Source organism: Musa acuminata, chromosome BXJ3-1, assembly GCF_036884655.1.
Source record: "Musa acuminata AAA Group cultivar baxijiao chromosome BXJ3-1, Cavendish_Baxijiao_AAA, whole genome shotgun sequence".
In the NCBI taxonomy this organism is placed as follows: Eukaryota; Viridiplantae; Streptophyta; class Magnoliopsida; order Zingiberales; family Musaceae; genus Musa; species Musa acuminata.
This window is the reverse complement of record NC_088349.1, coordinates 1,470,017-1,496,508: the sequence shown is the minus strand read 5'-3', so window position 1 is coordinate 1,496,508 and position 26,492 is coordinate 1,470,017. Positions and strand designations below refer to the sequence as shown.

Genomic DNA, 26,492 nt, shown 5'->3' with positions numbered 1-26,492 from the left:
ACGAGATCACTAAGGAGAGCATCTAAAAAATCAACGGTTCAAATTAAAGAAAATAAAATAAAATAAATTATTAAAATGATCACTATTGAATCGATAATGTCCTATAGACGATTAGTTCATGTTCCACTGGAAGTTATTAAAAAGTAGCCTTATCCTTATATTATGCATATCGAATTTGATATATTTCTCATTAACTTATATATATATATATATATATATATATATATATATATATTAGATTTTTAACATAATTTTATCATAAAGCGCATCTCATAGATATTTGAGTAGCCTCCAAATCTATCACCTTCAATTCTAGAATTAATGGTTTTGATACTACTAAATTTGGATTCGAATTATATATTTTGATTGATACAAAAATTAAATTACTATACCAAGATTCAAACCCATTCATTTGATTTGTTAACCACTACATCATGAAATTTATTTATATATTAATTTTTTTATCGAATCGTCATATCGATTTATTGATTGCATTTCATTTCAATTTAGAATAGTCGATCAATTGATCAAAGAACTATAAATATATAATTTTTGCAGTAGATGCAAATAAAAGTTATTAGATGAAACAATTATATGGTTATAATTAAAAATATTACTAATAATATAAAAAAAGACATATGTACAATTGAGGTAAGACAAAAAAAAAGACATATGTACATTGCACAACCCATTTGAAGAAAAGTTGTACCTTTTAGTCTTATCTTCATTATAAAATATCAAATAAGTTTAATTAGCCTTATCTCAATATATACAATCAAATCATAATATAATGAGTCACATTTGATACTTAACTCTAAAGTAAATGGCCAACATAAACATAATTGAGTTTATAATATTATCATCAATATAACTCATCAAATTTGATACTTAGCCATTGAGGAAGAATCAAAAGTCCTCAATTGACAAGCCCAATAAGAAAGAAAATTCCCAACTTATATAGACTTATATTCTCTTCATTAAAGTGACAATCCCTCCCCAAGGAAAGATGCTTTTGTGTTGCCTCTTGCAAATGGGCCAACCCCTCTCGCTATCTTTATCACTTATTCTTCACCTCTCCATCACTCTTCTCTCTCTCTCTCTCTTGATTTCCTTTCTCACGTCTTCCTAACTCTCACCCTATTCACATTCACTCCATCCATCGGTTTCAATGGACCAAAAAATACCCAAGCAAGAAGTATATTTTTCCTTAATTGTATTGCAAATTGTTGTGCTAAAGGTGGAAATTTAATCCTCGAAAAAGGGTAGATTAATCAATTATATTATCAATATGTTAGATGGTGTGGTGTAAAATATGGTAAATAATTTTGCAAAGATATGGATTTTCCTTTTTTACTTTATATTTTATATAATAATTACTTTTTCTTTATTTATATTATACTTTACACACATATTACCTATTTAATTATAATTAAAATATAAAATAGCATTTGTTTTTTATTTAGAAGATAAAGTAAATCTTTTTTTCTATTTTTATGAAAAATTTAGAGGATAGTTTTGTTGATATATTACCATATACTAAAATCTAATTTTTATTAAAATAAGTGATGTAGATAGGATTAATTTTTTCTTTAAAAAGTAGGTGATTATGAGTTAAAAAACATTTATTATTATTATTATTATTGAATATTTATGTTTGTTTCACCTTCAATTATTTTATGAACGTAAAATATTATATATATATATATATATATATATATATATATATTAAATAGGACCCACCAATAATTATTCTAAAATGTGAAAATTGAGTATGTAAATATCCCACAAAATAAAGGTTGGGTTATTGTGGTCCTCACAACCCTCCGACTACCTTTTCTCCTCTCCTTTTTTGCCTTTTTCTTCCTCTCCATCTCTTCTTCCCCTCTCAACAATCCCACTAATTCTCCCTCCTCCTCCTCCTCCCTCTACCTCTTGCTCTCATGGAGCACCGGAGGCCGTCGACCGAGCCCTCAAGGAAGAGCACGAAGGAGAAGACGAGGAAGGACACGGCGGTCGCCACGGGCAACGACGAGGACGAGGAGGAGCAGGAGGAAGCCGCGGCGGAGGCGGACAAGAAGCGAAGGCCGCCCTCCTCCTCCTCAGCTGCTCGCAGAGGAGTGAGCGGCGGCGGCGGAGGAGGAGCGCCGCAACCCTGCTGTCAGGCCGAGAATTGCACCGCTGACCTCACCGAGGCGAAGCGCTACCACCGCCGGCACAAGGTCTGCGAGGCCCACTCCAAGGCCGCCGTCGTCATGGTCGCCGGCCTCCGCCAGAGGTTCTGCCAGCAATGCAGCAGGTAAAAGAATACACGACATCAGACGCACAGCACTCGTAGTCGACGATTTGAAGGGGAAAGGAGACTCACTTCAGACGAGCAACGAGTGGAATCCGCTTGTGCTTGTTCGGATCGACGAGTTAACGACTCTCGAGTCTTCGCGGAAGGCTTTGTTCTGCCTCTCCGTTTCTTGCTCCTCGTCCGCTGACATGCTCCGTGCAGGTTCCACGAGCTAGCCGAGTTCGACGACTCCAAGCGGAGCTGCCGCCGCCGCCTGGCCGGCCACAACGAGCGGCGCCGGAAGAGCTCCTCCGACGCGCAGGCCGGCGAAGGCTCGAACCGGTGCAGGCAGGCAGATCAAGACGGGAGGATGCAGATAAGCCTCCCCGGGAAGCCCACGTACAAGCACTTCCAGATCAGATGAGATGGTTGCCATCCCCATCGAAACATGCTCTCTCTCTTCTGTCACGCCATGCCTTTCTTCCTTCCTTCCTTCCGCACCGAGTAATGTCAAACTTTCTCTACCATGTATTATGTCAAAGACGTGTATTCAAGCCGTGCGTTGTTAGTGTTATGGTTTGAGGGGTAAATGTAAATGCAGATTGCCACATATGGCTGCTTCGATACTCTTTTTCTTAGCACTTTGTTCTTGGAGCTCTGTGAAGGGTATTTTATTATTACTGCTTATTTGTACTGCGATCTTAAGCTTCCATGTCATGTGACCATTGTGCAGTTTATTTGCAGATACTGGAATTATATTTCAATTTAATCAGTCAAAAAATCAAATTTGTACTTTATTCTTCTGCCTTAATATATATATATATATATATATATAGGGTTTGTCTGCCATTGAATAATAGATATGATTTGTTAGTAGTAGTCATTCACGCTACTGTTCTATCAGAGAATTCAGGATAAGCAGTTACCCTTTTCGTTGATTATTTATTATTATTATTATTATTGTTTGGATGAGTACAATATTTAATTAGCTGTGATTATTGATTGAAAGCACATTTCTTTTTATCCAATGATTTGAATTTTCACGGTACAATTAATTCTTCTCCCTCAACAAATAAATTCTTTCTTTTTTTTTAATAAAAAAATAAAAAAAATATATATTTAACTATTTACCAATGGTTTTTATATTAATATAAACAGCAAAATAATTGTATAAATTACACATTAAAGTTAATAAATGGACAAATGATGTTAAATGGTCTTAAATTTTCTGACACAATTTTTTTGCAAGTGGAGCAAAAGGCAAACAGCTAGCATTTAATAGCTTTAAATGAAGTAAATTAAAATTATTTTCTTCTTCAATACTATGCCCATAGTAACTCTTGGGATGGATGGTCCTCTTTTACACTTCCCCTGGGATCACATAGAACACATGCAGCCCTAGAAATGCAAGAAGCCTAACGACCACTAAAATGTCAAAACCCATTTAGTTTATTTTTTCTATAAAATATAATAAAAACCAGATTTAAACTGATAAGTGTTTTAGAACCTCAACCAGCAATTAGGAAAGCTGCAAAAAGAAAAAAAAAGTCAAAGTGGGCATTCAGGTCAACTTTGCTCAGGGAAATTAGAGGAGCACATTACATCAACGTTACTAAGACTTAATGGTCTTTCACAAAAAAGAAGTTTCTTTTGGTACAAGACCGCATCAAAAAGCTGCTAAGAGAAAAATGATTCCAGTTCAGACAACATGCAAAAGTTCTTAATGTTTTTTCACTATGACTAAATAGCCTTTGCGGAAAAGAATTTTCCTTTGGGAATGCATTGACTTCTAGGGCTACAACATAAGTTGGTACAACATGCATGACTTCCTAATTTTTTTTGGGCATAGAAAAGTTAATCCTTCGCTTGGGTCGTGGGAGTCATCCGACGCCAGATTCCAGCTAATATACTGCCGTAGACTGACTGGCAGATGCTAGAAACGGCACAAGGAACTGAAGTCAAGGGATTGGCAAAATGCTGACCAGCAAGCACTACTCCAAGCACTGAATTCTACATGTTGAAAAAGGGATGTCAAACTTGTTGCTGTGAAAAGGATGCAGAGGCTAATCATAAGCGTTAACCAGATTACCTGCATCCCAACCTCGATGGAGATGGTGCGGGAAGAAGACACATCGATTCCCAGCATCCTTGATAATACATAACCGAAGAAAAAGCCCGAGCCATGAAGACAACAAACGGATATCACCACTTGCAATCCAGATGAAAGGATAGCAGAGGCATTGTGGGCGATTGCACTACCACAAAGCAGTGCAACACTTCCAACAGCAACTAATGGCATCAAGGGGGAAACAAACTCGACCAGACTGTTGCAATACTGGTTCAGAAGAGCACCCAGTAGTACAGGGGCAAGAACAACCTGTAACGACAAGGTGTAAAGTGATTCAAACGGTCGGAACGTGTCGAGCAAGTTAAAGAAATGACTGCAGATGTACCTGGACAGTAGACAAGAAGAGCCCAACTGGATCAACTGCAACAAATTGTCCAGCAAGTTTGGACGTAAGAAAAGGTGTCATTATCTGCAATCAACAAACCTTAGGAGGTCAACTACGAGATGGAAGCCATTAAGCATTAAAAAACAAGGGTGAAATGGAGAAGGTTTCATTACCATGGCAGTAAAGGTGCTTGCCGCCGTCATCAACACTGAGAGGGCAACGTTTCCCCTGGAGCACAACAAAATCATTTAAGCAACTTTCTTTACACTAATGAAGATGCGCGATGAGGTTCCATTCCCTAGTTATCTACCTTGCAAGATAAGTAACAATGTTACTTGCTGTGCCTGCAGAAACAGTGGTACATACTTAGCTTTAACAATTGAACAGAAACAGATTACAGATAAGGAAGCGGAGAACGTGTAGGCACACCTCCAGGGCAGCAAGCAACCAATATCAAACCAGCAGCATAATGAGAAGGCAAATCTAACAGCTTGCTGACAAAAAACCCTGACAAAGGCATCACCTACAGCAAATCACACAAGATGACTAGGTTTGTTTCTGATAACTTCTAAATAAACGAAAGCAAAGTATTAAGTTTGGGCATAGGAGAATAGAACTGAATCATGGACTTCTGTGTTATAAAAAACCTGAAAGATAGAAGAATCTATCCACATAAGACTTGACAATCATAATTTACATGTATCGAAAGCCATATTCCATTATAGAGAGTATTACAGAGGGTGTTATCATGCATATATAAATGACCATCCAGAAGTGTTTCATCCAGGACAAAAAAAATGCACTAGCAAAAGAATGTTGACCGCATGCATTATAGAATAATCTTAATAGTATTTGTGAAACAAGTACAACTAGAAAAAAATTGGAACAAACAAGGGACACAGGATCATGTGACTTGCATGACAGAGATGGTTATGTATAGTGGTACATTATACATGAATTATGACTGTGCAGAACCTGTCGATATGTAGTCTCAGTATCTTATGGTTGAATCTAGCATTGATCAGAAGAAAATTTTACATACTATGTGAAAAACAAGGATGTCAGCTAGATATCATCATCAACTATTTCAGTAGAATGTCATTTGACATTCAAAACATAATTCTGTAATTGGAATTATCCAGCCTTTGTGTATAAATTCAACTTACAAGTATCTGAATTTAGGCTTAAATACCACAGAGTAAATATTTGAGAAAATCATACAAATGTTTCTTTATTGATAGCAAAGATCCACCAAATATAGCATGTAATGGAAACGAAAAAAGACATTTTTCACAACCCAGCCAGATCTGGACAGTCTTCTATTTGTAACTTTCATATATAAGTTGACAACAGAGAACAAAGGTTTAGGTTACAAATGGTCAGGCCTGACTAAATCTTCAATTACTTATCAGAGGAATACAACACATTTAATGTTGGACAGACTACATTTCACTCTTCAAGTTACTTGTTTACTTCACAAAGCAGGACCTTTGTGTTACCGTCCTTAGATAGATCATAACTCCACAGAAACAAGGCAAGAGCCGGAGGCTAATGCTTTTACCAGCCTTTTTGACGGCTACTAATCTAGAATCTCTCTGCATATGCTATGCACCTCTATGGTCAAATCGCCCATAATTAATACTTGGAATTTGGAAACAAGTTTTCTAAAGATTGTCGAATTTGAAAAATAATTTATTGCTCTATGTTGCTGCTCCATATATTATGTAGAAAGGAGCCTCACTAATTAGGAAGCTGTTGTTCGCTGCCATAATAATTTCTGTTCAGATTTAATAACAGAGAATAACAAAGTTTTAGATGAAAGATAAAGAACTGATTTAGAAGGTCTGTTCAGTGGTATAGTTATTTTCATCCTCAAGTTAGTTATTTGGTCCAATGAATTCCATGCTTACAACTAAAAGTAAGGTAACAAGATCGATTGTGACATCCTTTGTGAAACAAGGAAATATCTGAAAAGCCTAACAGAAATATATCCACACGAGACCTAATATAGGTTTATTAATTATCTCAAAGTTCATCCAACAAACAAAATTGTAATGTGTAGTTAATGCATAAATTAAGTGCAATTGCATCGAAGGGGAGTCTGTTTGTGGCAGGCAACGAATCCAAACTGCACTTAGCTAGAAAGTGGTAGCTTCTGGGGGCAAAACTAGCAGAAAAATATTGTCAAAGACCAACAAATTAACATACAGCAGTAGAAAGGAGGAGCTGCAGAAATTAGAAGAAAGGAACTGATCTAAATTCGATCGTACTACCAAAAACCGACAAAGCGAAATAAACTAGCTAAGGATAGCTAAGAAGAGAGGGGTAGCAATGGAGACCGTGTATTGGAGAACGAAACCCGCAGCCAACTCCTTGGGCATCAGTAGCGCACCTCTCAGATCTTGGAGCGTCAGCGTCATGCCCATACCTGCACGAACCCAACCAACAAAAAAAATTAATCCACCATCTCCCTCGAACTACAAAATGATGAACAGAGAGAGACCGAGCATGGTGAGGGTGAGGCCGAGGATCTGCCAGTTCTTGTGCGCCCAGAGGAACGATGACGGCTTCCAGAGGGCAAGGACGCACGCAGACCCCACCCACAAAGGGAAAGCCAACGACAGCACTTCTCCAGCTCGTACGATGACCTCTCGCAGGCTACGCTCGCTTTCTCCATCGGCGCCGCTGTCCGCGAGAGGATTGCTCGCGGCACGGGCGGGAGCCAACAGCCGCTTCGCCGCCGCCGCCATCGTTGACCTTCTCCTGCATCTCTCGAAGCCGCGTTCGTCGACATCGTCGGGTCTCCGCGGGCCACTGCCGCATGGGCGTGTGAAGAGGGCGATGCGGCGGCGGGAGAGTAGGACGGTTGGATCGGTATAGAAGGGCCGGACCGTTCGGCATTGGGGAGGAGAGAGGGCGGCAGACGGCGAACACGGCGGCGAGCGGAGGATCGTCATTGTCGTCTCCCCTCCCGCCCTAGAATGCAGTCTTCCGGGTAGTCTTGGTATCGAGGCGGAGGAGGTTCGGGACTGATACAACCCGGGCAAGAGTTCATCACCGGGCCTATTCATGGATTGGGTCGTGGGATGGAACTCACGGACGGTGGTGATCAGTTTTGGGCCGAGACTTGGGCTTCATGGAACAAACAACTCATCCATGTGAATGACCAACAACTCATACTATAAGTTCGAGCTTACAACTCATTTGGACCGTAGATTCTCTAACATGCGTATGCATAGACGTTTCCGCACTTAATTCCCAATATATAGTCGTCTTAGTATACTTTTCCACGCTGCTTCTCTCTTTTGACCCCCGCAACCACGAGCCCCGCATGGTGGCCATCCTTTTCTCCACAGGTAGATTGCCATCTCGTGTGGTTTCAGCTATAACGCTTTGACGACGATGACTTGTGCTCTTCTGGAACCCGGTTTGACGCCACTTCGTCTTCGATCGGACTGTTTTGAGGTGTAATCTAGGAGGTATCATCTGTGTTTTTTGATCTTGACTACCTTGGGGATTAAGTTATTTTGGCTAGTCTGGTGCGGCGGCTGCCATGGTGAGGAGGGGAGGACGAAAGGGGCTTCTCTGGGGTACTGCGGTGTTCTTGCTGCTTCTTGGGTTTGTGAGACCCTTCGTGGCTCTGAGGCCTCTCAAGGAGAGGGTTTCGTCTGCCGCCGATTCTTGGGGTGAAGAGGTTTGTGTTTTTGCTCTCTCCGGACTTTTTATTTCTTGAACTTGAAATTATAGTTGGATTGTATCTGTGGGAGAACCCTAGGTGATGATCTTTCAGATCACAGGACACTTGTAGCTACGTGGCAATGTTGTCAATCTTTAACGACCGCTGGTTCTACCTAATTATCTTAAGTTGTTTCTTGGAACTTGGTTGAAAAACTGGTTCTTGGTTTAGGTTTTTTCGTGATGTAGAACTTTTTTTGGAATATCCAACCCTAGATGGATTACTCAATGATGTTGGTCCTTTAGAGGAATGGGATAACTGTGCCAGAAACCTGTTCTATTTCTTTTATTTGGTTGTACTAGAGGAGTGAGATTACTTCTATGTCCATGCTGATTTTTCCTTTTTCAAATTTGTGCATTATTTCTGGAGTTATACTTCATAATTGCTTTTGGGTGCTATAACTTGGTGTCATTGTTACCTTTCTTAATACAATTATCAGTTGTTTGGTGTTTTTTTTTTTTTTGACATTAATGGTTTCTCCATACAGCAGCTTTTCCTTAGGAGAGATGAAAATGATTTGATTTCCTATTCTGCCTGGAATATTACTGGGACTTATAGAGGTTTGTTCCTACCATTTTTTTTCCCAGTTAAATTAGTAATTCGTAAAATCAAGCAGGAAATTATTTGTTATTTCAAGTTTTTTCCTTCTCAGTTTAGTTGACTTCTTGGGATTATTTCAAGTTAGCATACATTTTCTTATGTTCCTTTTTGTTTTTGTTTCTTGTAAATTTATCTGTTTAGTTGACTTCTTGGGATTATTTTAATAGCAAAAATATGTTATTATCTAGATATTTGATCTCTCCATTTCATTCTTTTATTTTATTTTTTGTTAATACCATTTTATTCTGAGTCACTGTCGTGTGGCATGATCAAATACCCAATAATTGTGGATACTGTTAAATACCAGAACTACTATTTTAACTCGACGTCACAATATCTTTAATTAGGACACTATAATAGTTCCTGTGAGAAGGTTTATGCATTCTATACAAATGTAATTAGCTTGAAGATATAAGTTGATAAAAAAGTTACTGACTTATACATCGAAGGTCAGCATTCCTGCTAGAAAGAATATGGTTTAAATAATTTATGTGAACTTAAATTTTTTTATAAATATTTGGAAAGGGTGCTGGAAGGTGGTCCTTATGCAGCAAGAGGACACCACTGGCAACATTTTCAACTTCTCCTCTCCCATGAATAAAATATACAAGAAAAAGAAAGATAATGAAACTAATCCCTGCTTTTATAATGTTCCTTTGAAGTTTAACAATCATCCTTGCTTTTTTGTACTAAAAGGCAAATACTTTTCATGCTTTATTATTTAGTATGATGTTTAAACAGGTTACAAAATTCTTTTCGTGAACTACATGGGAAACCCATGAATCTCAAATCTTAGTTCCATTGAAAAACCGACACATTCGTGGAGTTGGTTAAATGCCCTTAAGCTACTTTATGGTTTAGTCAAGGAACTTAGTGAAATTATTAGCATAATATGTTGTGAAGTTTGATATTTATTTGTACAAGTGACTTAGATGATGTCTTCTGTATTGTTTTAATTTTCTTTTAAATCTACCATTTGGTAGATTGAACCAATAAATTACCAATATCAACCAATCTTGAGCTTTAGAATATGTTGTTGAACATTTGTTTTAGTAATAATTGAATTCTGTCTATTTGTTCAAGGTTTGAACTTTGAGTTGAAGACCCATTGTCATACGCCTGCTATTACTCTATTTAATTGACCAAATAGGTTAATATGCTCAATGGTTTATTTCTTAGCTGACCATGCTTGATTAGTAGTGGAGTTATTAATTATTATTATATAGGAAGTTCGTAATTGAGTTAATCTAGGATCGAAACCTGTAAATCTTCCTACAAGTATATTGTGAGATGTTGTTGCATGTGGTAGTTGTTGATGGACAATAGAGGTCATGAGAAGGTTGTTGATGTATGCCGATGATTGAGAGTGAGATTATTAATAAGCTCTGGGGACTGCTGACAATGACTGGTGGGCATCATCTAGATTGTCATTTCTCAGATTTGGAAATCTAGTGGAGATGTGGTACCTCCTAATTATGAGACAGTCAATTGTATCCTTTGTTTCCTGCACTGTAGATCCTCTGGGTGGGCACAAAATTGGATGGTGGTGTCATGAATTAATTGTAGATCGAGAAGAAGAAAGTGGTGGAAAATGAACTATACCCAATATGACCCCAACTCTTATAACTGAGACACATCAATGTCAAACATGAACTATTTCCAATTAGGAGAATTGTACAATCATGTTAAAGGGAAGAAGAATGTGAATAATTGGCTGGTTTCTTTGAGGAATCCTACCTCACTTGCTTTCCAAGTCCAAGAGATACAGTCAAGATGGCACTCTTTGATCGTTGTTGGCTATCTCCAGCACTTATCGATGACTCATTCCCTTTCCATGACATTCTATAATGGCCTCTCCTGTGACCATTGTTGTCCTTCAATGAATCTTGCAAAGGAGAAGAAATAAAGAGGGAGAAATGAGGATTGGAGTGGGTTCAACATCATGGGATTAGGCGAGATTTTTTAGGTTCTAAAATCAAACTTGCAGTATTTTCTACATTTGAATTTGAATGTTTACACCAAAAGTTAAAAATAATCATTTCCTCCTATTATTCAAGAAGTTTAGATATACAGTCAATGTGAACGTATATACTCTGATTGTTGACCTAATCTTTCCATGTTTGTTTCATGGAAGAAGAACTTGAAGCTATATATAGTTGTGTAATTTACATGTATTCTATTTCAGATGGTATTGTTGCAATATTATGCCAGTATTTCCTAAACCCCCATCATATGCTAAAGCTTATTTCTTGAATCTTAGATGAGTAGAAAGTGCACAAAAGTGACCATTTTGTATGAAGTTAAATTGAAGATACCATTTTAGCATGTGTTGTTTCTAATTAAACCAATGAAGGAAGAAATTCATTTACTAAATATGTTTTTCTGATGAGAAAGGTACCTGAAGTTATGTGCTGATTTTTGGTTTGTAGGAAGGTGGAGCTTTTTAGATGCTACAAATGGTTCCACTAGATTTCTAGATTTTGGTAAGTCTAGTGGTGTATCAGTTGTGGAGTTGGTGAGTAGTCCAACAAGAATACATGGTGTACATTACATTCAGGTATGGGTGAAGATCCTTCTAATTTATTCGTCATTATATAAATGTTCAGTATCAAGTTTTAGAAATTTCATAAAATTATTTTGTTGTTTGATCATTGATGTATAATATTAACATCCTACTCTGCTCTACTTTTTGGCAATGTAGTAAAAAGTGCTAGGCATCAAAAGACACCATGGTACAAAATGACCGAGTTGGTTGCCTAGGCGCTAGCCTGAGTATAGTGAGGCCCTCTTGAATATTATAATTTAAAAATTATATATTATGATTAATAAAAATAAACAGTTGCTGTTAATTATTATAAACAGGGTTGCTCAAGCCCCACTAGAGAGCTCCCAGGTAACTTAACCTGGAGGTAGTTGTTGTTCTCACAAACTTAGACAAACAGCAAAGCAGGCAACTTGTCTTTCAAACTTAGACAAAAATAATCAATTTTGATTTATCTAAAAATTGAAACATAGCTGTAAAAAAATGACAAACAGCAAAGAAGGCAGCAGTGAACGGGGAATGGGGAAGAGCGACTGAGGAAGGGGGGCCTACGAGGCCTGGGGGGTGGGGGGGGAGATGGGGGATTGTGGTGAACGGGGCAAAGGTTAGGAGGGAGGGGAAGATGATGTCATAGTTGCCATCATTCGTCGATGGGAAGAACTCTGTCGCCATGCAGAAACGCAGTGTGAAAGAGGGATTCCTGCGTTAGAGCACGACTCGCGCATGGAAAAGAGGGATTTCTAGGTCAGATAACTGGTTCAATCAAACTAGATATTATTGTTTTGATCTGGCTCAGGCTCGACCTGCCTAAGTTGAACCAGGTGGGCTCCCGGCCTGCCCAGCACTTGGGCCCAAGCGAGCGCCTTGGTCGTGCCTAAGTGAACTCGCCCACCCAGCCCAATAGGCAGGCACTTGGGCCTTACCTCGCCTGGGTGCTTTATGACTTCCACTGCTCTTCGGAAATAAATATATTATGCATTCCTCAGCCACATTTACTTTTAGATTTAATCATTGAGCTTCCTTTCCTATATGATCTAGCAAATGATATGCTTTTAAATATAAACCTATCCTAATCATGACATAAGCCATATTGATAGGCTTTCATGTTTTACCTATTGGCTTTTTGAATAGAAACTGTACCATTTCAGGCGGTACAGCAATCCCTGCTCCTGACAACTTAATTTTTATAATGTCTTGCTTAATTTTTTGAGTTTAGAAAATAATGCACTAAATAGCTTAACTATTTAGGTTTTACGCGTAAAAAACCTTTATAGTTAAACATTTGTCCAATCAAACAGGCTTGACTGTTTCTAATTTTTATATATATTTGCAAAAGTTGTTAATTCTGGTTCAAAATTAATCGAAATTTTAGAGTAGTGCTTGTCAACATTCAATTTACAAGTTTAGGCTGGGATCACTTCTTCCACTGGAAGACACTGAATTAGTTGAAACTAATTACATAGTTTGAAGAAAGGGGAAAAAGAAAAGAAAAGACTGTTGAAACTCTAGTAATATTTCATCTTTAGCAAAAACCATCACTTTTTGGCTGAAGAATCAAATCTTGTTTGCTGCACATTGGAGAAGCTGATGACCACTGTTGCCTTTTGTATGGTCATTTCAGGATATCATTATCTTTGTAATACACATCGTAGTGATTGTAGTCTTTATTTTATGTCGGCTCCAATAGTTTATGAAAAGGGGGACGAAACTAGTAAGCTATTGTTTAATCCCAAACTTTGCAATAGTTGTATCATTCATTGATATAATCACATTTCTGAAATTGGGAGAAATTATTCTCTTAGAATTTTTTATGGCTTCATTTTGTAGAAGCTTATATTTACATTATGAAATAAATTAAAATGTTCTATTTTGAGATAACCTTAATATTCTTAGTGTAAAATGTCAGTTTTTGATTTAAATGTGCAATAGCTTTTTATAATTCTTAGTAGTAAATGTCCATGAAACAAGAGCAAATTGTATCATTTAGTACTATTTTTGTCTATATGATAGTTCTTTCTATTGAATTTTTTCCTTTTTGCTATCTTAATGTTCTAATTTGACATCTTATCTTCTCAAAAAATATTGACATCTTTCCTCTTGACAGGGAGCAGTTACATTCCATGATGTATTTGACAATGAGCATGATCATGGAGTTGCTCAGATGAGACTTGAAGGTGTATATATTTGGCCTTTTCAAAAGCTTCGGATGGTAGCAAACAGGTAAAAGTCCCTAGCTTCTGTCTTTTATTTTTTTCTGGCCATGTTATTTGCTTTGCATATTTATATTGCTATAAAATCGTTTGGTTTATTTATGATTGGTACATGCTATATAGGATTATGAATATTGATTATGGTTGTTTCTATTTAATTTTTTGTTTCTCTTATTTACAATGTTTTAAAAAACGCTAGGCGTCAAAAGGCGTCAAGGTCCGAAAATGCCCAAGGCGCCAGGTGCTCGCTTGAGCAAAGCGAGACACTATGAAATATTAAAATATAAAAATATATAACACAATTAATAAATATGATTATACAAATAAAAATATGATAAATTGAAAAGATCTAAAGTACCAAGTTATATTATCCATCTTCTAATAACAAAAAAGTCAAAAGACTCAAAATAAATAGAGATTAATAGTTCTAAATAAATAGAGATTAGTAATGCTAAATAGGGACTATTATATGGTAACAATAGTTAACACTTTAACAGTAATTTTAATATTATTTAAGGATTAACAATCTACCGTTAACTTATTTAATCCACTGTTAACAGTAGTTAGATGAGAGAAAGAGTCACCGATGGTGGAAAGTGGGGAAGGAGAGGACGGCGGTGATGGAGGAACTTTCAGACAATAGTGGTAGCGGAGGAAGCTGTAGTCCTCTCTCTTGACGGTGGAAGGAGCTGAACACGGAAGCATCGACGGCGGAGGGAACTGCTACGAAAGCTAGACCTTCGGACGTGTTCGTCGACGACAGAGGAAGCATTGATCCTGTGCTCGGCGATGGAGCCAACGATTGCGCATGAAGTGGGGTTGGTTTATGGGTTGAGGTCGTGTAGGGAGGGGGAGGGGGAGGGGCGGGGGGTTGCGCAGCTTTAGTAAAACTATTTAGCTTAGTTGGTTCAATTGAACCAACTAAGCTACTGTTCAACCAAACCAGATTATCAAGTTTGGTTCAGATGCTTTGCTTCAACCCGGCGCTTGCCTGAGCAAGCCTTGAGGCGCTCGGGCCTCGCCTCAGCTGAGCGCCTAGGCGAGCGCCCGGGCACCTATTTAAAGTTTTAAACCATTGCTTATTCATGTATAATTTTGTTAATTCACAAGTTTTCCATCTGTTCAGTGCTGAAGAGTTGAAATCTGCATTAATTGCTGCTGGAATTGCCAAATATATGTTTCTGATTTTTAATCTGAAGATGATAGTGCATCTCTTATTTTTATGGGAACTTTTATTTGCTGCAAGGTCATTGCTGCTGGAATTGTCAAATATATGTTTCTGATTTTTAATCTGAAGATGATAGTGCATCTCTTATTTTTATTGGAATTGTTGTTGCAATACTTTTATAATCTTCATTAAAAAGATGTTTTATATAAACCACATACCTTCTGTCAGACACTGACTTGAGTTGATTTTTTTTGTTTTGTCATTCTGTCCAGCACTTGTTTCTTGATAGTTTTGTCCTAGATAACTCATGACAGTAAAAGATGGTAATTCTGCTGTTACCACTGTGCTTATCATGTGCATGCTATGGGAGAATTAGGATCTATCACTACTGAGTTGTAAATAGTATCTAAGTATCTTATATTATTCTTTAATAGTAGGCATTGTAGTGAGTTAGGAGCTAATCTACTTTTGGGGTTGGCAAGCAAATATAAAATCATTGTTGAAAGTAAAGTATATTGGAATGTTTACTGAGGAAAGGACATAAATCTGTGGTCTTATTTTATCAAGAGAGTGAAACACAAATAAAGGGTGGAGTAGAGAAAAAGAAACAATAAGGAAGAAAAGAAAAGGGAAGAATGGAAAAAAAGGGAAACAACACTTAATCTCTCTAACTAGGAAAGGGAAAAAGAAAAGGGTTTATGAAGTCCTTAATGATGAGCTAATTAATCCTGATTTCAAGAGGAAAAAATCTTCTAATAGTGCTTATCGGCATATCGGAGACACCAAATGGACATCTGTTTCTTTCTTTCCATAAGCTCCATGTTAAAATGAATAATCCATCTCAATACTAGATTACCTTTATCTTCAGTAAAAGATTTCTCCAATTAATCATACCTTTGGGATTAAGTTCGGAGAACCTTTCAATTAGAGGAAACATGGCACCAGGCGTGCCTAGCAAAATTCTTCGTATTAGAAACTAGAAAGAATTCAATTGTTATGATCTGACTGCTGCAGAGATTTTTAAGAATAATCTGAAATCCACCCTTTAAAGAATTTCTCTATTGTCTTTTTTCTGAAGCTAGCCACATGAACAACTTTGCTTTAGGAATGCTTGGATGTTGTGTCAAATTAAAGTACCTGCAGATACATTCAAGATTGTCAAATTTTAAAAACATAGAAAGTAGAAAGATTTACTTGAAGCCCATCTTCTTGATTATGAGTTTTTCATTGCTTGGAGGTTAACAAGTCTATCTTTATTAAAAATCATCGACAAATCGAGGTGCTGAATAGTACATGGGGCCAATCTTTGCTAGCAGAATTCAATAGGTTATTAACTCCACTACCCAGAAGAAAGACAGAGACTCTTGAGGCGTTTTATGTTGTTAAACAGGTGAGGCGAAGTAGCATCTAGTGGACATTGGTAAGCAATGAATCTTTCCTGAATCTGACATTTTCATCTCATCAGTCATGTATTCTGATGACTATCAACACTCCCCCACTTAACAAAATTTCTCTGCAGATAGGTGGTCGTTTCTTTTTTCTTTTTTCTGTTTCATGGGGAATGTTTCATGGGGAATTCTTCATAAATACTTGAAGAAAGGTAAGCCTCATGTAAAAGGTATATCTGCTGAAATAACTCTCCAATGACCTTGTTGAGTATGGCTTGATTAAAATCCTTCAAATTAATGACTCCACCATCCACATGGTGTTTGACACTAAACGAGCTAACCAAGCAAGCTCCATCCCCCTTCATCATACATGGTAATGCTGACATCATATTCTTCATTATTTAATTGGCCATTTTGGTCAATGAGACACCAATAGGACGTGTAATGGGAGACCAGTTAAAACTGCATTGATCAGCATTCCTTTTTGTAAAAGAAAGGGATTTGTTCTTAATTCAAGTCAAAATCTCTGGATTATATGGTAGGAAGCAAATTAGAATGTGCGAGGTGGGTAAGTCTAAGAGGGAGACTGAGATACTCTGCATAGGAGACTTCAGGAGAGTATAATTAAGTATCCAGGTACACTTTTTTTCCCTTTAGCTCTATGTTGACCCATATAAATCACTTTACTTTTTGGGAACATTAATAGAGTACATGAAGGACATTTGATCAAGGTATGCAATTTCGAATAATACCATCTGATATGGGCGATACGTACTATGGGCGATACGTACTGGTCCGTCAGCTAATCGGTACACGGACCGTCCGTTATCGGACGGAACAGAATATATATATATATATTTTTATTTATATATAAATATTTTTATAAAAGGCAACACGATGTCAACGTCGCTTTTTATAAGAATATTTATATATAAATATATAATCTTTTATATATATATATATACCGAGCGGTATACCGTTTGGTATACCGCTCGGTGTACAGTATCGTACCGTACCGAGCGAGCATCGAAACTCCGATACGATAAGGTATGATATTTCAATTCTTGTGTTTGATTGTCAAATGTGGATGGTGACACCAACCAAACAGCTGGTATGTGCCTTTTGGTTGTTGCCTATTTATTTTATTTATGTCCAAAGCAGCAAATACATTCCCCTTCTCTTCTTTCAGTACACACAATTGGATTCTATTGAGCAGATAAATGTTGAAAATTTTCTCCCTTGGGCTTCAGAAATATGTGAATAATTTTTAGTTTTGCTTCTAATACTGAATACAACATCTTATTTGATTTAGATTTTGTCACCAACTCATCATATTTGCTGCCTGATCTGTTGTGTGGTATCTTATTTTGAATTTTCTTCATCCTTTTTAAATTATAATCCTTACCATAATAAGTTGGCAATACTATCTAAATATTGCCATACTCTGATTATGTTTTACCTTGTATTCCCATTGTTGTGTGTAAACTGGAAAAAGCTAACATATATCTGTATTATGCCGTATTGAGGGTTTTTCAGTCACTCTTGTACAAAAACTAATACAGTTTAACTTCGTGTCCTGTAGTGTTGCAAATGATGAATCAATTCAAGAGGAAGATTACTTCTTCTCCAATCCATATAATCTGGTAAGCAATTAGCAACGTATATAGTTGACCTTATTCTGCTTCTTTTAGATTCTATTGAGTTCCGTTTTGTATGCTTTGAGGGACTTTATGTGGCTCGAATCTTATCTACCGTCAAACTGTGTTTTGGGTAATAGGTTTATGATCAATCACTAAATTTGAACTTACATGGAAGCACTAATCTGGTGCTATCTACATTATGTTGAGCTAGATATAGTGTATGATGTTCAACTAAACAATCCATATTCAGTTCAATGATCATGACATGTGAGATGCAATTGCCTAATGCTTCTTAACGGCTTTGCTTCATTGACATTTGTGGTTCACATATATAGTGCAAATTTCCTGTTATGTACTTAAATAATTACATTATCAACTTGGCATAACCTCGTTGATTTGATGGTTACACTTGCTGACCATTATTCATTTCATATATTTTTGGGCTGAATGGACTGGAACCTATGAGACTGAGATTTAAAGAGAAATTTAAGTGTTGGAGTAGAATAAGAACAGAAGCTGGGTATTTCTCAAATATAACTGCCTTGAATTTCATCCTTTTTATCAGTCATACATATGCTTTATAAGTATATCAGAATTATTATCCACATGCATGTTACTTAGGATGACAACTATAAGGGAAAAAGGAGGAGAAGAAATAGATATACAGCTACTTATCACTTAACCAATTTAGAATAATCAGGAGTTGTTTCAGTCTTCTGACGAGACTTTTATACTTCCAGGCAATTTCCCTTTTATTTCAATAGTCAGACATCAGTTACACCCTTCTATTGGCTCTTTGGTGGCGGACAATTGTCTGACTGTTTGAGTAAAATACTTAAATGATAACGACCACTTGATTTTTCCAAATTGGATTCTTATGGATACTCAATTACCAACCTGTAGCGTACAATCTTGATGTATGATTAATTCCGTAAAACTCTAATTTCTGTCCCATGCCCTTGTTTGACAGAGAACTGGTTGAAGGTCCCCAAATGTGATTGTCTAAAAAGAGAATGAGCTCAGTGGACTACTGAACAATATTTGTTGGGACTTTTCTAGGATTTGTAGCATCTGATGGAAGCATTTATATTGACAAACAATCACAGCCTTAATCACATCAACATCCTAAAACTCGATTAGAATACATTATTTAACATCTGTATCAGGTGCTACATATCGCTTGACTGAGGACTATGTTGTGGATTGCCTGGCTTCCACCACTATCATATAACATAACTGAACTATCTTAATTGGATAGTCTTGGTTGACATTTAAAGTTTCAGCAGGCTCACATTTTGAAACTCAAATGAATTGATGAATAAAATAAAGTCAGTCAGCAAGCAAGCTCAAGGCTGCAAGTAACTTCTTGATCTTTTGTGACTTTTGAAGGAAATCCGAGGTGGTTCACTGATACTGATTCTGGAATTTTTATATTTTCAATACTGTAGGCACAATTTAGCTTCATAAGCCAAGACAAGATATTTTTAGAACAGAGGTTAAAAATGTAAAAACCTTTTGGATATCAAGAACCATGATGCTTTGTGAAACTAGCTCCATTAATGTCGCTTGCTAAGCTGTTGCTGATGTTCTGGAGAACTTTTGTCAAGACAAACTCGCTATATTTTTAAGTTAAATCATAGGGTTCATCTTGCTATATTTTTCAAAGGAGCTTAATAATTGTGCACTTGAGCGTTAGTGTTATGAGTTATTGCTTTTACTGAACTCTGTGTTGCATGAATTTTGTTTTCATTAATCATTCTCCTTTTTCTCATCTGAGAAATGGTTTTTTGCATCATCAGTTTCTGTTTACAAAATGACACTCTACTCCTGATACACATTTGCATAAAGACTACAATTTGAATGAAACCCACTTTTTAGCTAGAAATCTGGAAAATGGAATTGTGTCGCCATATTTGATTGTCACTTGGTCAACATAAAATTGTATACTCAAATTCTCAATTCTCCAATATAGATATAGGCATAGTTACTCTTCAGTTCATGGTGATTAGCTTAGTTTTATATTGTGGCTTTCCCTGACAGCTTGGAGTCTTCTCTTCACAAGTTTTTCAAGAATCTACTCGAGATAAAATCCGAAGAAATAAATGTAAGATTACTTTTAGTTTTTCTAATCTGCTTCAATTTTTGGATTGAAAAATCTTTGTCACACTGTTATCTTATCTTATCAGCTCTCACTTATGACATGGAGAAGCACTGTCACGTAGAGATAGCTGCCCAGGTTTCACGTATATCGTCTAACCAAAATGGTATCTTAATTCAATGATATCTTCTATTACTATTCATGATATTGTTTCAAGTTTGTTACTTATAAGGTGTGAGGTTTTTGTGCAAATGAAAAACTATCGTGCTTGAATTATTTTTTAAAACAATAATGTTGGTGGTGATCCACCAGCTAGTGAATTAATTTTACTGTATCTCAAGGACAGGTCATTCTGTTCTCTTGAGACTAAACATGCCCTTAAATTGTTAGCTCTCCAATTTCAAGACAAAGGATACCTATCGAAGAACAATTTGAAAAGCTCTAGGATGGGTTAAGAACACAATTGTCTTCCCAACATTTACCTCAATAAACTAACATTTCTTTATACACTCTTGTTTTGGTCTCTATATTTTCTAATAATCATTTAGTGACTCTTATACTTGCAAGGTTCGCCTTATCGGTCCACACCGGTGTACCGACTGGCTAGCGATATGGTACGTACCGCTCCATACCGATGTACCATGTGTCAGTATAACGAGGCATATTGACGACATGAAAAATTGATCGAAAATAGCTCTAAAATTTTTTTTAAAATAGGAAAAAATTAGATTACGGTTTTTAAGTTGAAAATAAATATAAATTTAGTATAATTTTTCCAAAAATAATCTAAATTAGGAAAGAGGCACATGTCTTTTCCTAACTTTGAGGAGATCCTTTGTGGTATGTTTCAAATCGTCCTTCTGTTGATATTGAATTATGTACAAAGAAATGATTTGAGTTGTTAGATTATTTGTTAAATAACTTAAACTTTAAGATCCAAATGAATCAAGTAATTGATCAATGGATATACTTAGTTCTATCACAAAAAAGAACAACGGGACTCCACGAGCGATGGATCGGGGTTCTCGATCCTATGTATTCATATATCAATTTGATATGTTTGTCATACCCAATTTTGAAATTGATCTCACGATATAATATACTGATACATCTTATGCTATTGGTGCATTAATATGGTGATGGTCATAGTCTGATCGTTGTGAACCAGACACATCTAAGGTGGCTCCTGAGGCAAGTATGATTGTAGCGTATATTGGTGGGAGAATGTTGGAACTTCTATTTTCGTCATTGATCTGCTGCTCTATATCATAAGATCGATCACCGTACTATTGCTTGGAGAATAATGTCCAACTATCACGTCGAGTTTTATGGTCTGAATCTTGGGTGGCATGCGTAAAAAACTACTCATCAGTCCATGCACCACCCTCAAATTGTGTAGACAAGGCCATCGACTCTCCGACGTCGTTACCATCATCGGTCGAGGCACTATTGTTCACATCGTTGCCATGTCTCCGAACCGAGCGGGTTGCTAAATGCGATTGCGAAATTGTCTACATACCTTTGAATAGAGACCTCTTCCTTTAACTTAGGTATTAATCCTCTCTAATTAGCCTCCCTAGCTTGATCCAATCTACAAATGGTAGCCTTGTGGAGTTCACGAGAGTGCAAATGAGATAATGAGATAACTACGTGATTGAGAGAGTAAATGAGTTAGAGAGAGTGAAAGGGAAGAGAATGAAGGGGTAAAAAGGGTTTTAAAAACCCTTAGATCTGGTTCAAATGGCCAAATGGACCGTTTGAATTCAACAAATCCCAGCCATTGATCGGTATCAGTCGAAATCCGATCGTTATCGATTGGTATAGGTTAGTATGATCGGATTTCGACCATTCCGACCTATATAGACCCCGTATTGGACGATATAGTGTCCCTTGTTATGGACCGCTCAGTACAAGGTGGTCCGCGTGCCGATCTCCTATCGAACTGATACGTACCGCCCGGTGTAGGTCGGCACGACGAACCATGTGTCCATTGTAAGGTTGCTCCCCCATGACTTGGATGACTGGTTCGACTCACAGAAATAGGTTTTTTGCATATTCAGATTATGTTGGTGACACAAGAAGGCTTCATAGTTGATGTTGGTGGCACGTAAGTGTTTGCTTGGGCAAATCAGATCCCACCTGTGGGTGGTTGATTGTCACTCAGGATGAAGGAGCAACATGCCCATAAGATACCATATCAAGGATTAGTTTGAACCCTCAATCTGTGGGAAAGGGACCTGATCACAATTCACATGCCACCAGACTAGCTGGTTGGTTTGCTTCCATGTACTGTTTGAAAAGCTTGTTTGGAGTATTAAATTTTGCGAACAAGGAGTTCTTATCTTAACAAATTTATAATAGTTAAAAACTATATTTCATTTGTCTTTCTGAAGCATATGGATATGCTTTTTTTTTCTTTTTATGAAAGTTACCAGTACTTTTCCTGCATATGATCTTGGTCTATCTTCTTGTTTTCGAATAATATGCTTAAGAGGCATACCAGCTATCACTTATAAGCAAATTTTTTGCTATTAGATGGGAATCATGATCTTTACCATCTAGAGGGGTTAATGGAGGGTCCAGCAACAGATGGTGATGGAGAGTGCTTCTCCTCCATTTTGTTAAATGCAACTTCTGTGAATATTGAGGTCTACTACAACAAAGCAGTTAACTATACATTGATGGTTACTTTTGTATCCTATTATTAAATAATAACTCATATTCTTATCCATCTTTTATTTCATTATACTTTTCTTGGAATCCTTAATGTATTAATACACCAGATATCATTTCTCCAAGTTCTTCTGCTGATTAGACAAATGGAGCATAGCAATACTCAATCTGTGAGTTTTTGTTTTGTTTTGTTCTATTTACAGAGAAGTCTTATATCATCTCTAGATTTAGGAAGTAAATCAAAATATGCTTGTATTTCTTTTAATATTTCTTCTGAGTAGATTTTTTTTTTCCCATAGGGTGCTGCTAAAGTTTCTATTATAATGATTGGACAACAAGCTGTTATGGATGCATATCTGTGCCTTCTGAATTTAACTGCTGGAATATTAGTAGGTATGTCTTATATGTAGTTTCTATTCTTGCCTTCAGCTTTGTATTTCTGGATGAACAAGGGAATATTCTGCTGTTGGAAAATTCTCTTGCCCTGTGCTAGGAGCAACTTTTAGGAATGCCATGATGTGAAGTTTATAGGCAAATTTTCTTAAGTTAGTGTTTCATGAGCAAAATTTGTCATAATATTTATTATGTATCCTTGATGCAAAGCTGTATCATATGATGCAATATCATTTTCGTCATCAAATTATTTGAAATTTTATGGTAAACTATGTTAATCTTCATTATTCCCCTAAAGGATATGGCATCATTTTTGTTAGCAGACTCAATCCTAGTACCTCTAAACATGTAACTTATGCAGCTCTGCCTGATACTTACCCTCCTACGGTATTGTTTGCAATTTGTACCTGCTGATTGATCTTTGTCAATTGTATATCTTCTTTGTTTGATTCATGTATCTGGTGATTATGTTGTTACACATCCACCTTTGCTTTCCTAATTTTTCCAGATGTTGCCTTAAAATATCATCTCTACCATTTCCTTTTTTTTATGCTTCTCATTGCTCAACAGATCCTTTGCAATGTGGTTATCATCTGGAATCATTTGCAATCAAATTTTGTTTATGGCCTTGTTGTTTTCTTGAAGTAGATAACAGCCATCTTGCATTATAAATGCTTACTCTAAAGTCTTTATGTTAGTTTCTTCTTATTTTATGTAAGACCACTTGCAAATAACTAACTCCTGTTACTGCTTGAAATGCATCAGTTATGATGGTTATAATGATGTGCTGTCTGGTAGATTTTGTCCATGCTTTAAACCTCAAGGGACTGTATTCAATGAAAGTAGTAGAAGAATCAACTTTACAGCAACCTGTGTGTGATTCGGAGGGGCCTGTCAGATATAAAATTTGTTCTGCAACATTAATAATAAGATTCTTTAGTATGTTTTACAGGACATTTTTGTATTAAAGTTTATACTTATTACAGATATGGAGTATAAATCATAGTGAAAATTTTAGATGGTTTGCTTTGTCACGTCCAAAGGCTGAAAGTCTCATTTGGGTGTCCATACCAGTTGGTGGCCTGACTGGTATTTGCTTTGTCACGTCCAAAGGCTTAAAGTCTCATTTGGGTGTCCATACCAGTTGGTGGCCTGACTGGTATGGTTTCGATACAGCCTGATGTACCAACATTCAGGAGGAGAGAGGAGGAGGAGAAGGAAGCGGATAATCAGTGGAGGAGAAGGCAAAAGAGGAGAATTGGTGGAACAAGGGATAGAAGAGGAAGAGGAGATGGTTTCAATACAGCCTGATGTACCAACATTCAGGAGGAGAGAGGAGGAGGAGAAGGAAGCGGATAATTAGTGGAGGAGAAGGCAAAAGAGGAAAAGAGGAGAATTGGTGGAACAAGGGGTGGAAGAGGAAGAGGAGACAGTGGTGATGCGGCAGGGTGGAGGTGTTTGTGGCGACATGGTGAGAAAGAGGAAGAGGTGGCAATTGGAGGAGGGGGATGGAGAGAATGCATGAGAAAAAGAGAACGAGATAGCATGACGGGGGGATCTGGGAAAAAGGAAAAAAGATACAGCTGGCCTGTCAATACAACTAGTAAAAATTTAGAAAAAAATACATGTACTGGTGGGAGGCTTGCCACTCGGTATTGACCTACACAAAGCTATTTACGCTCAGTAAACCTTACTGAGCAGTACAGGCCATATCAGACTGAACCGGACGAAATTGCTTTGCTCATGTCCTAATGACTGTTGGACTGATAAACTCCAGACCATACCAACTGGTACTGGTGGTGTTTGATACCTTGGTTATAACTATTATTCATACAAGAATCAAGTATTAGTTAGAACTGAATTGAGACACTTTAGCGCTAAGCTTGGTTCTATTTGGTTTAGATCTAGCATTATAATTGTATATTTCTCTGTTTTCACTATTGTTGTTGAATTTTTATCATATCCTGAAGAGATCAATTTGAGGATCAATTTGTATTCAGAGTTCAGACAGCCCCCAGTCTAATAATATTTTAGTTGGAAATTACAGCTTTGTTGATGTTGTGTTGTAGTCATACAAGGTGGTACAAGTTGGTATATTGAACAACGTATTGGGTACCATCCCAATCCTACAAGGTGTTGAAATCAGTAGCAGATCGAGATTTTAAACCTTGATATGAAAGATTTCTTCAAGGCTTCTTATTAAGCCTAATGTACAAAATGATACATCCAGTGAAATGGTAAACACACAAGAAGTTCTCAAAGGCCTAGACTACAAAAGAGATTAGAAGGGTCAAGTAGATGGAAAGATGGCAACCAAACAAGGATGATTGTATTATTTTGATAATTTGCTTATTTGCTTGAGCACAATAGTTCTACTTATGTTTTCATGCCCTCTCTCTACTTGAGCTCTGTTGTATTATCACGGACAAACTTCTAAACAAGGTGTTTGATGTAATGCTTATATCTGTCCGTGTCTGTTGGCATGTTCATGCCTTGTACAGCATGTAAAGGGGCGGCCGAAGGCTTAATAGTCTCATTTTAGTTGGGTTGGTGGCCTCTTTAGGCTTGTAAATAAAGGTTGTGTCATGTGGACACGTGCGAGAGATTTTCGGTCTATAATGGACCATTTTACCCTTTGTTGTGCCACTGTTCAGAGCTTGTAAAGTCTGTTTGTAATTTGCATTGTCTATGAAGTGTTTTTCGGACATATTTGCTTGTGGATCCCGATTGAGGCGTTCTCTTTAACCCGTTCTCTCTTTTGTTGGTCCTAAGGGACAATGGGAGGCTTCTGGGAGGCTGACCTTTGCGGACGGACGCGCGAGGGTGCCGCACGACTTAGGCAAAACCAGCTAAGTCCGTGACACATGGTATCAGAGCCGGACAAGCACTCATAGAAACACTTGACATGCAAACGTGGGGGACCTAGCGGGGCTGCGTTGAGGGCAGTCAGCAACGCGCGACCGTTTAAGGGAAAACGGGCATGGAGATGTAGGGAAAAGAGTCGCTCAGAGGAGCGAGCATCTAACATTGGTATTCAGAGGAATGGCCAACCCTTCGCACAAGAGGCACCACGAGAACAGACAAGCTTGGAAGAATGCGGAGCGCACAAAGGTTGGGATGGCTGAGTTTGAGCTACGGCTCAACGTTGACAACTTTACTTGATGATGCTCAAGGCAAGCGAGGCGCTTGGCAAAGGACGAGACCATGCAAAGTGGAATGAGTTGCTCAGCGACCGAAAGAGTTGTGCAAAGCTCACAGAGGTGAGGGGAATTGCTAACTCGAAGAATTCGGTACTCATGCATGGGCTTGTATGCGG

General features: G+C 37.4%; 3 protein-coding genes across 4 annotated transcripts in view; 2 read left to right on the top strand and 1 right to left on the bottom strand.

Annotated features, from left to right (window-relative positions):
• The first annotated feature begins 1,832 nt into the window (after nt 1-1,832).
• Nucleotides 1,833-2,974, top strand: LOC135628601 (squamosa promoter-binding protein 1-like). Its single transcript, XM_065135353.1, has 2 exons — nt 1,833-2,296; nt 2,498-2,974. Exons 1-2 carry the CDS (start codon nt 1,941-1,943, stop codon nt 2,697-2,699), a joined length of 558 nt encoding a protein of 185 aa, XP_064991425.1. The 5' UTR covers nt 1,833-1,940; the 3' UTR covers nt 2,700-2,974.
• Nucleotides 2,975-3,823: 849 nt separating this feature from the next.
• On the bottom strand, nt 3,824-7,993 carry LOC135628560 (probable sodium/metabolite cotransporter BASS1, chloroplastic). Its single transcript, XM_065135306.1, has 8 exons — nt 7,232-7,993; nt 7,068-7,156; nt 5,158-5,251; nt 5,039-5,072; nt 4,902-4,956; nt 4,729-4,812; nt 4,365-4,652; nt 3,824-4,285 (listed from the first exon to the last, which is right to left on the bottom strand). Exons 1-8 carry the CDS (start codon nt 7,797-7,799, stop codon nt 4,130-4,132), a joined length of 1,368 nt encoding a protein of 455 aa, XP_064991378.1. The 5' UTR covers nt 7,800-7,993; the 3' UTR covers nt 3,824-4,129.
• A 3-nt stretch (nt 7,994-7,996) lies between these two features.
• The window catches only part of LOC135628559 (transmembrane E3 ubiquitin-protein ligase FLY2-like), a 29,539-nt gene continuing 11,043 nt past the window's right edge, over nt 7,997-26,492 (top strand). Inside the window, exons 1-11 of one of the 2 annotated variants that reach the window (XM_065135304.1) lie at nt 7,997-8,084; nt 8,251-8,422; nt 8,952-9,024; nt 11,494-11,621; nt 13,711-13,826; nt 17,955-18,015; nt 20,053-20,116; nt 20,199-20,276; nt 22,646-22,803; nt 22,894-22,953; nt 23,083-23,176. In XM_065135304.1, the coding sequence (XP_064991376.1) occupies nt 8,282-8,422; nt 8,952-9,024; nt 11,494-11,621; nt 13,711-13,826; nt 17,955-18,015; nt 20,053-20,116; nt 20,199-20,276; nt 22,646-22,803; nt 22,894-22,953; nt 23,083-23,176 (973 nt within the window). In that variant the 5' untranslated portion in view covers nt 7,997-8,084; nt 8,251-8,281. Of the gene's footprint in view, nt 8,423-8,951; nt 9,025-11,493; nt 11,622-13,710; nt 13,827-17,954; nt 18,016-20,052; nt 20,117-20,198; nt 20,277-22,645; nt 22,804-22,893; nt 22,954-23,082; nt 23,177-26,492 lie in introns of both variants that reach the window. The other variant, XM_065135305.1, reaches the window with a different exon arrangement.

Coding starts and splice junctions, on each gene's coding strand:
- LOC135628560 (XM_065135306.1), bottom strand. CDS start 7,799: ATGAATAGGCCCGGTGATGAACTCTTGCCCGGGTTGTATCAGTCCCGA. Junction 4,957..5,038: donor ATTGTTACTTATCTTGCAAG/GTAGATAACTAG, acceptor GTTGTGCTCCAG/GGGAAACGTTGCCCTCTCAG. Junction 4,813..4,901: donor CAAGCACCTTTACTGCCATG/GTAATGAAACCT, acceptor TGTTGATTGCAG/ATAATGACACCTTTTCTTAC.
- LOC135628601 (XM_065135353.1), top strand. CDS start 1,941: ATGGAGCACCGGAGGCCGTCGACCGAGCCCTCAAGGAAGAGCACGAAG. Junction 2,297..2,497: donor TTCTGCCAGCAATGCAGCAG/GTAAAAGAATAC, acceptor TGCTCCGTGCAG/GTTCCACGAGCTAGCCGAGT.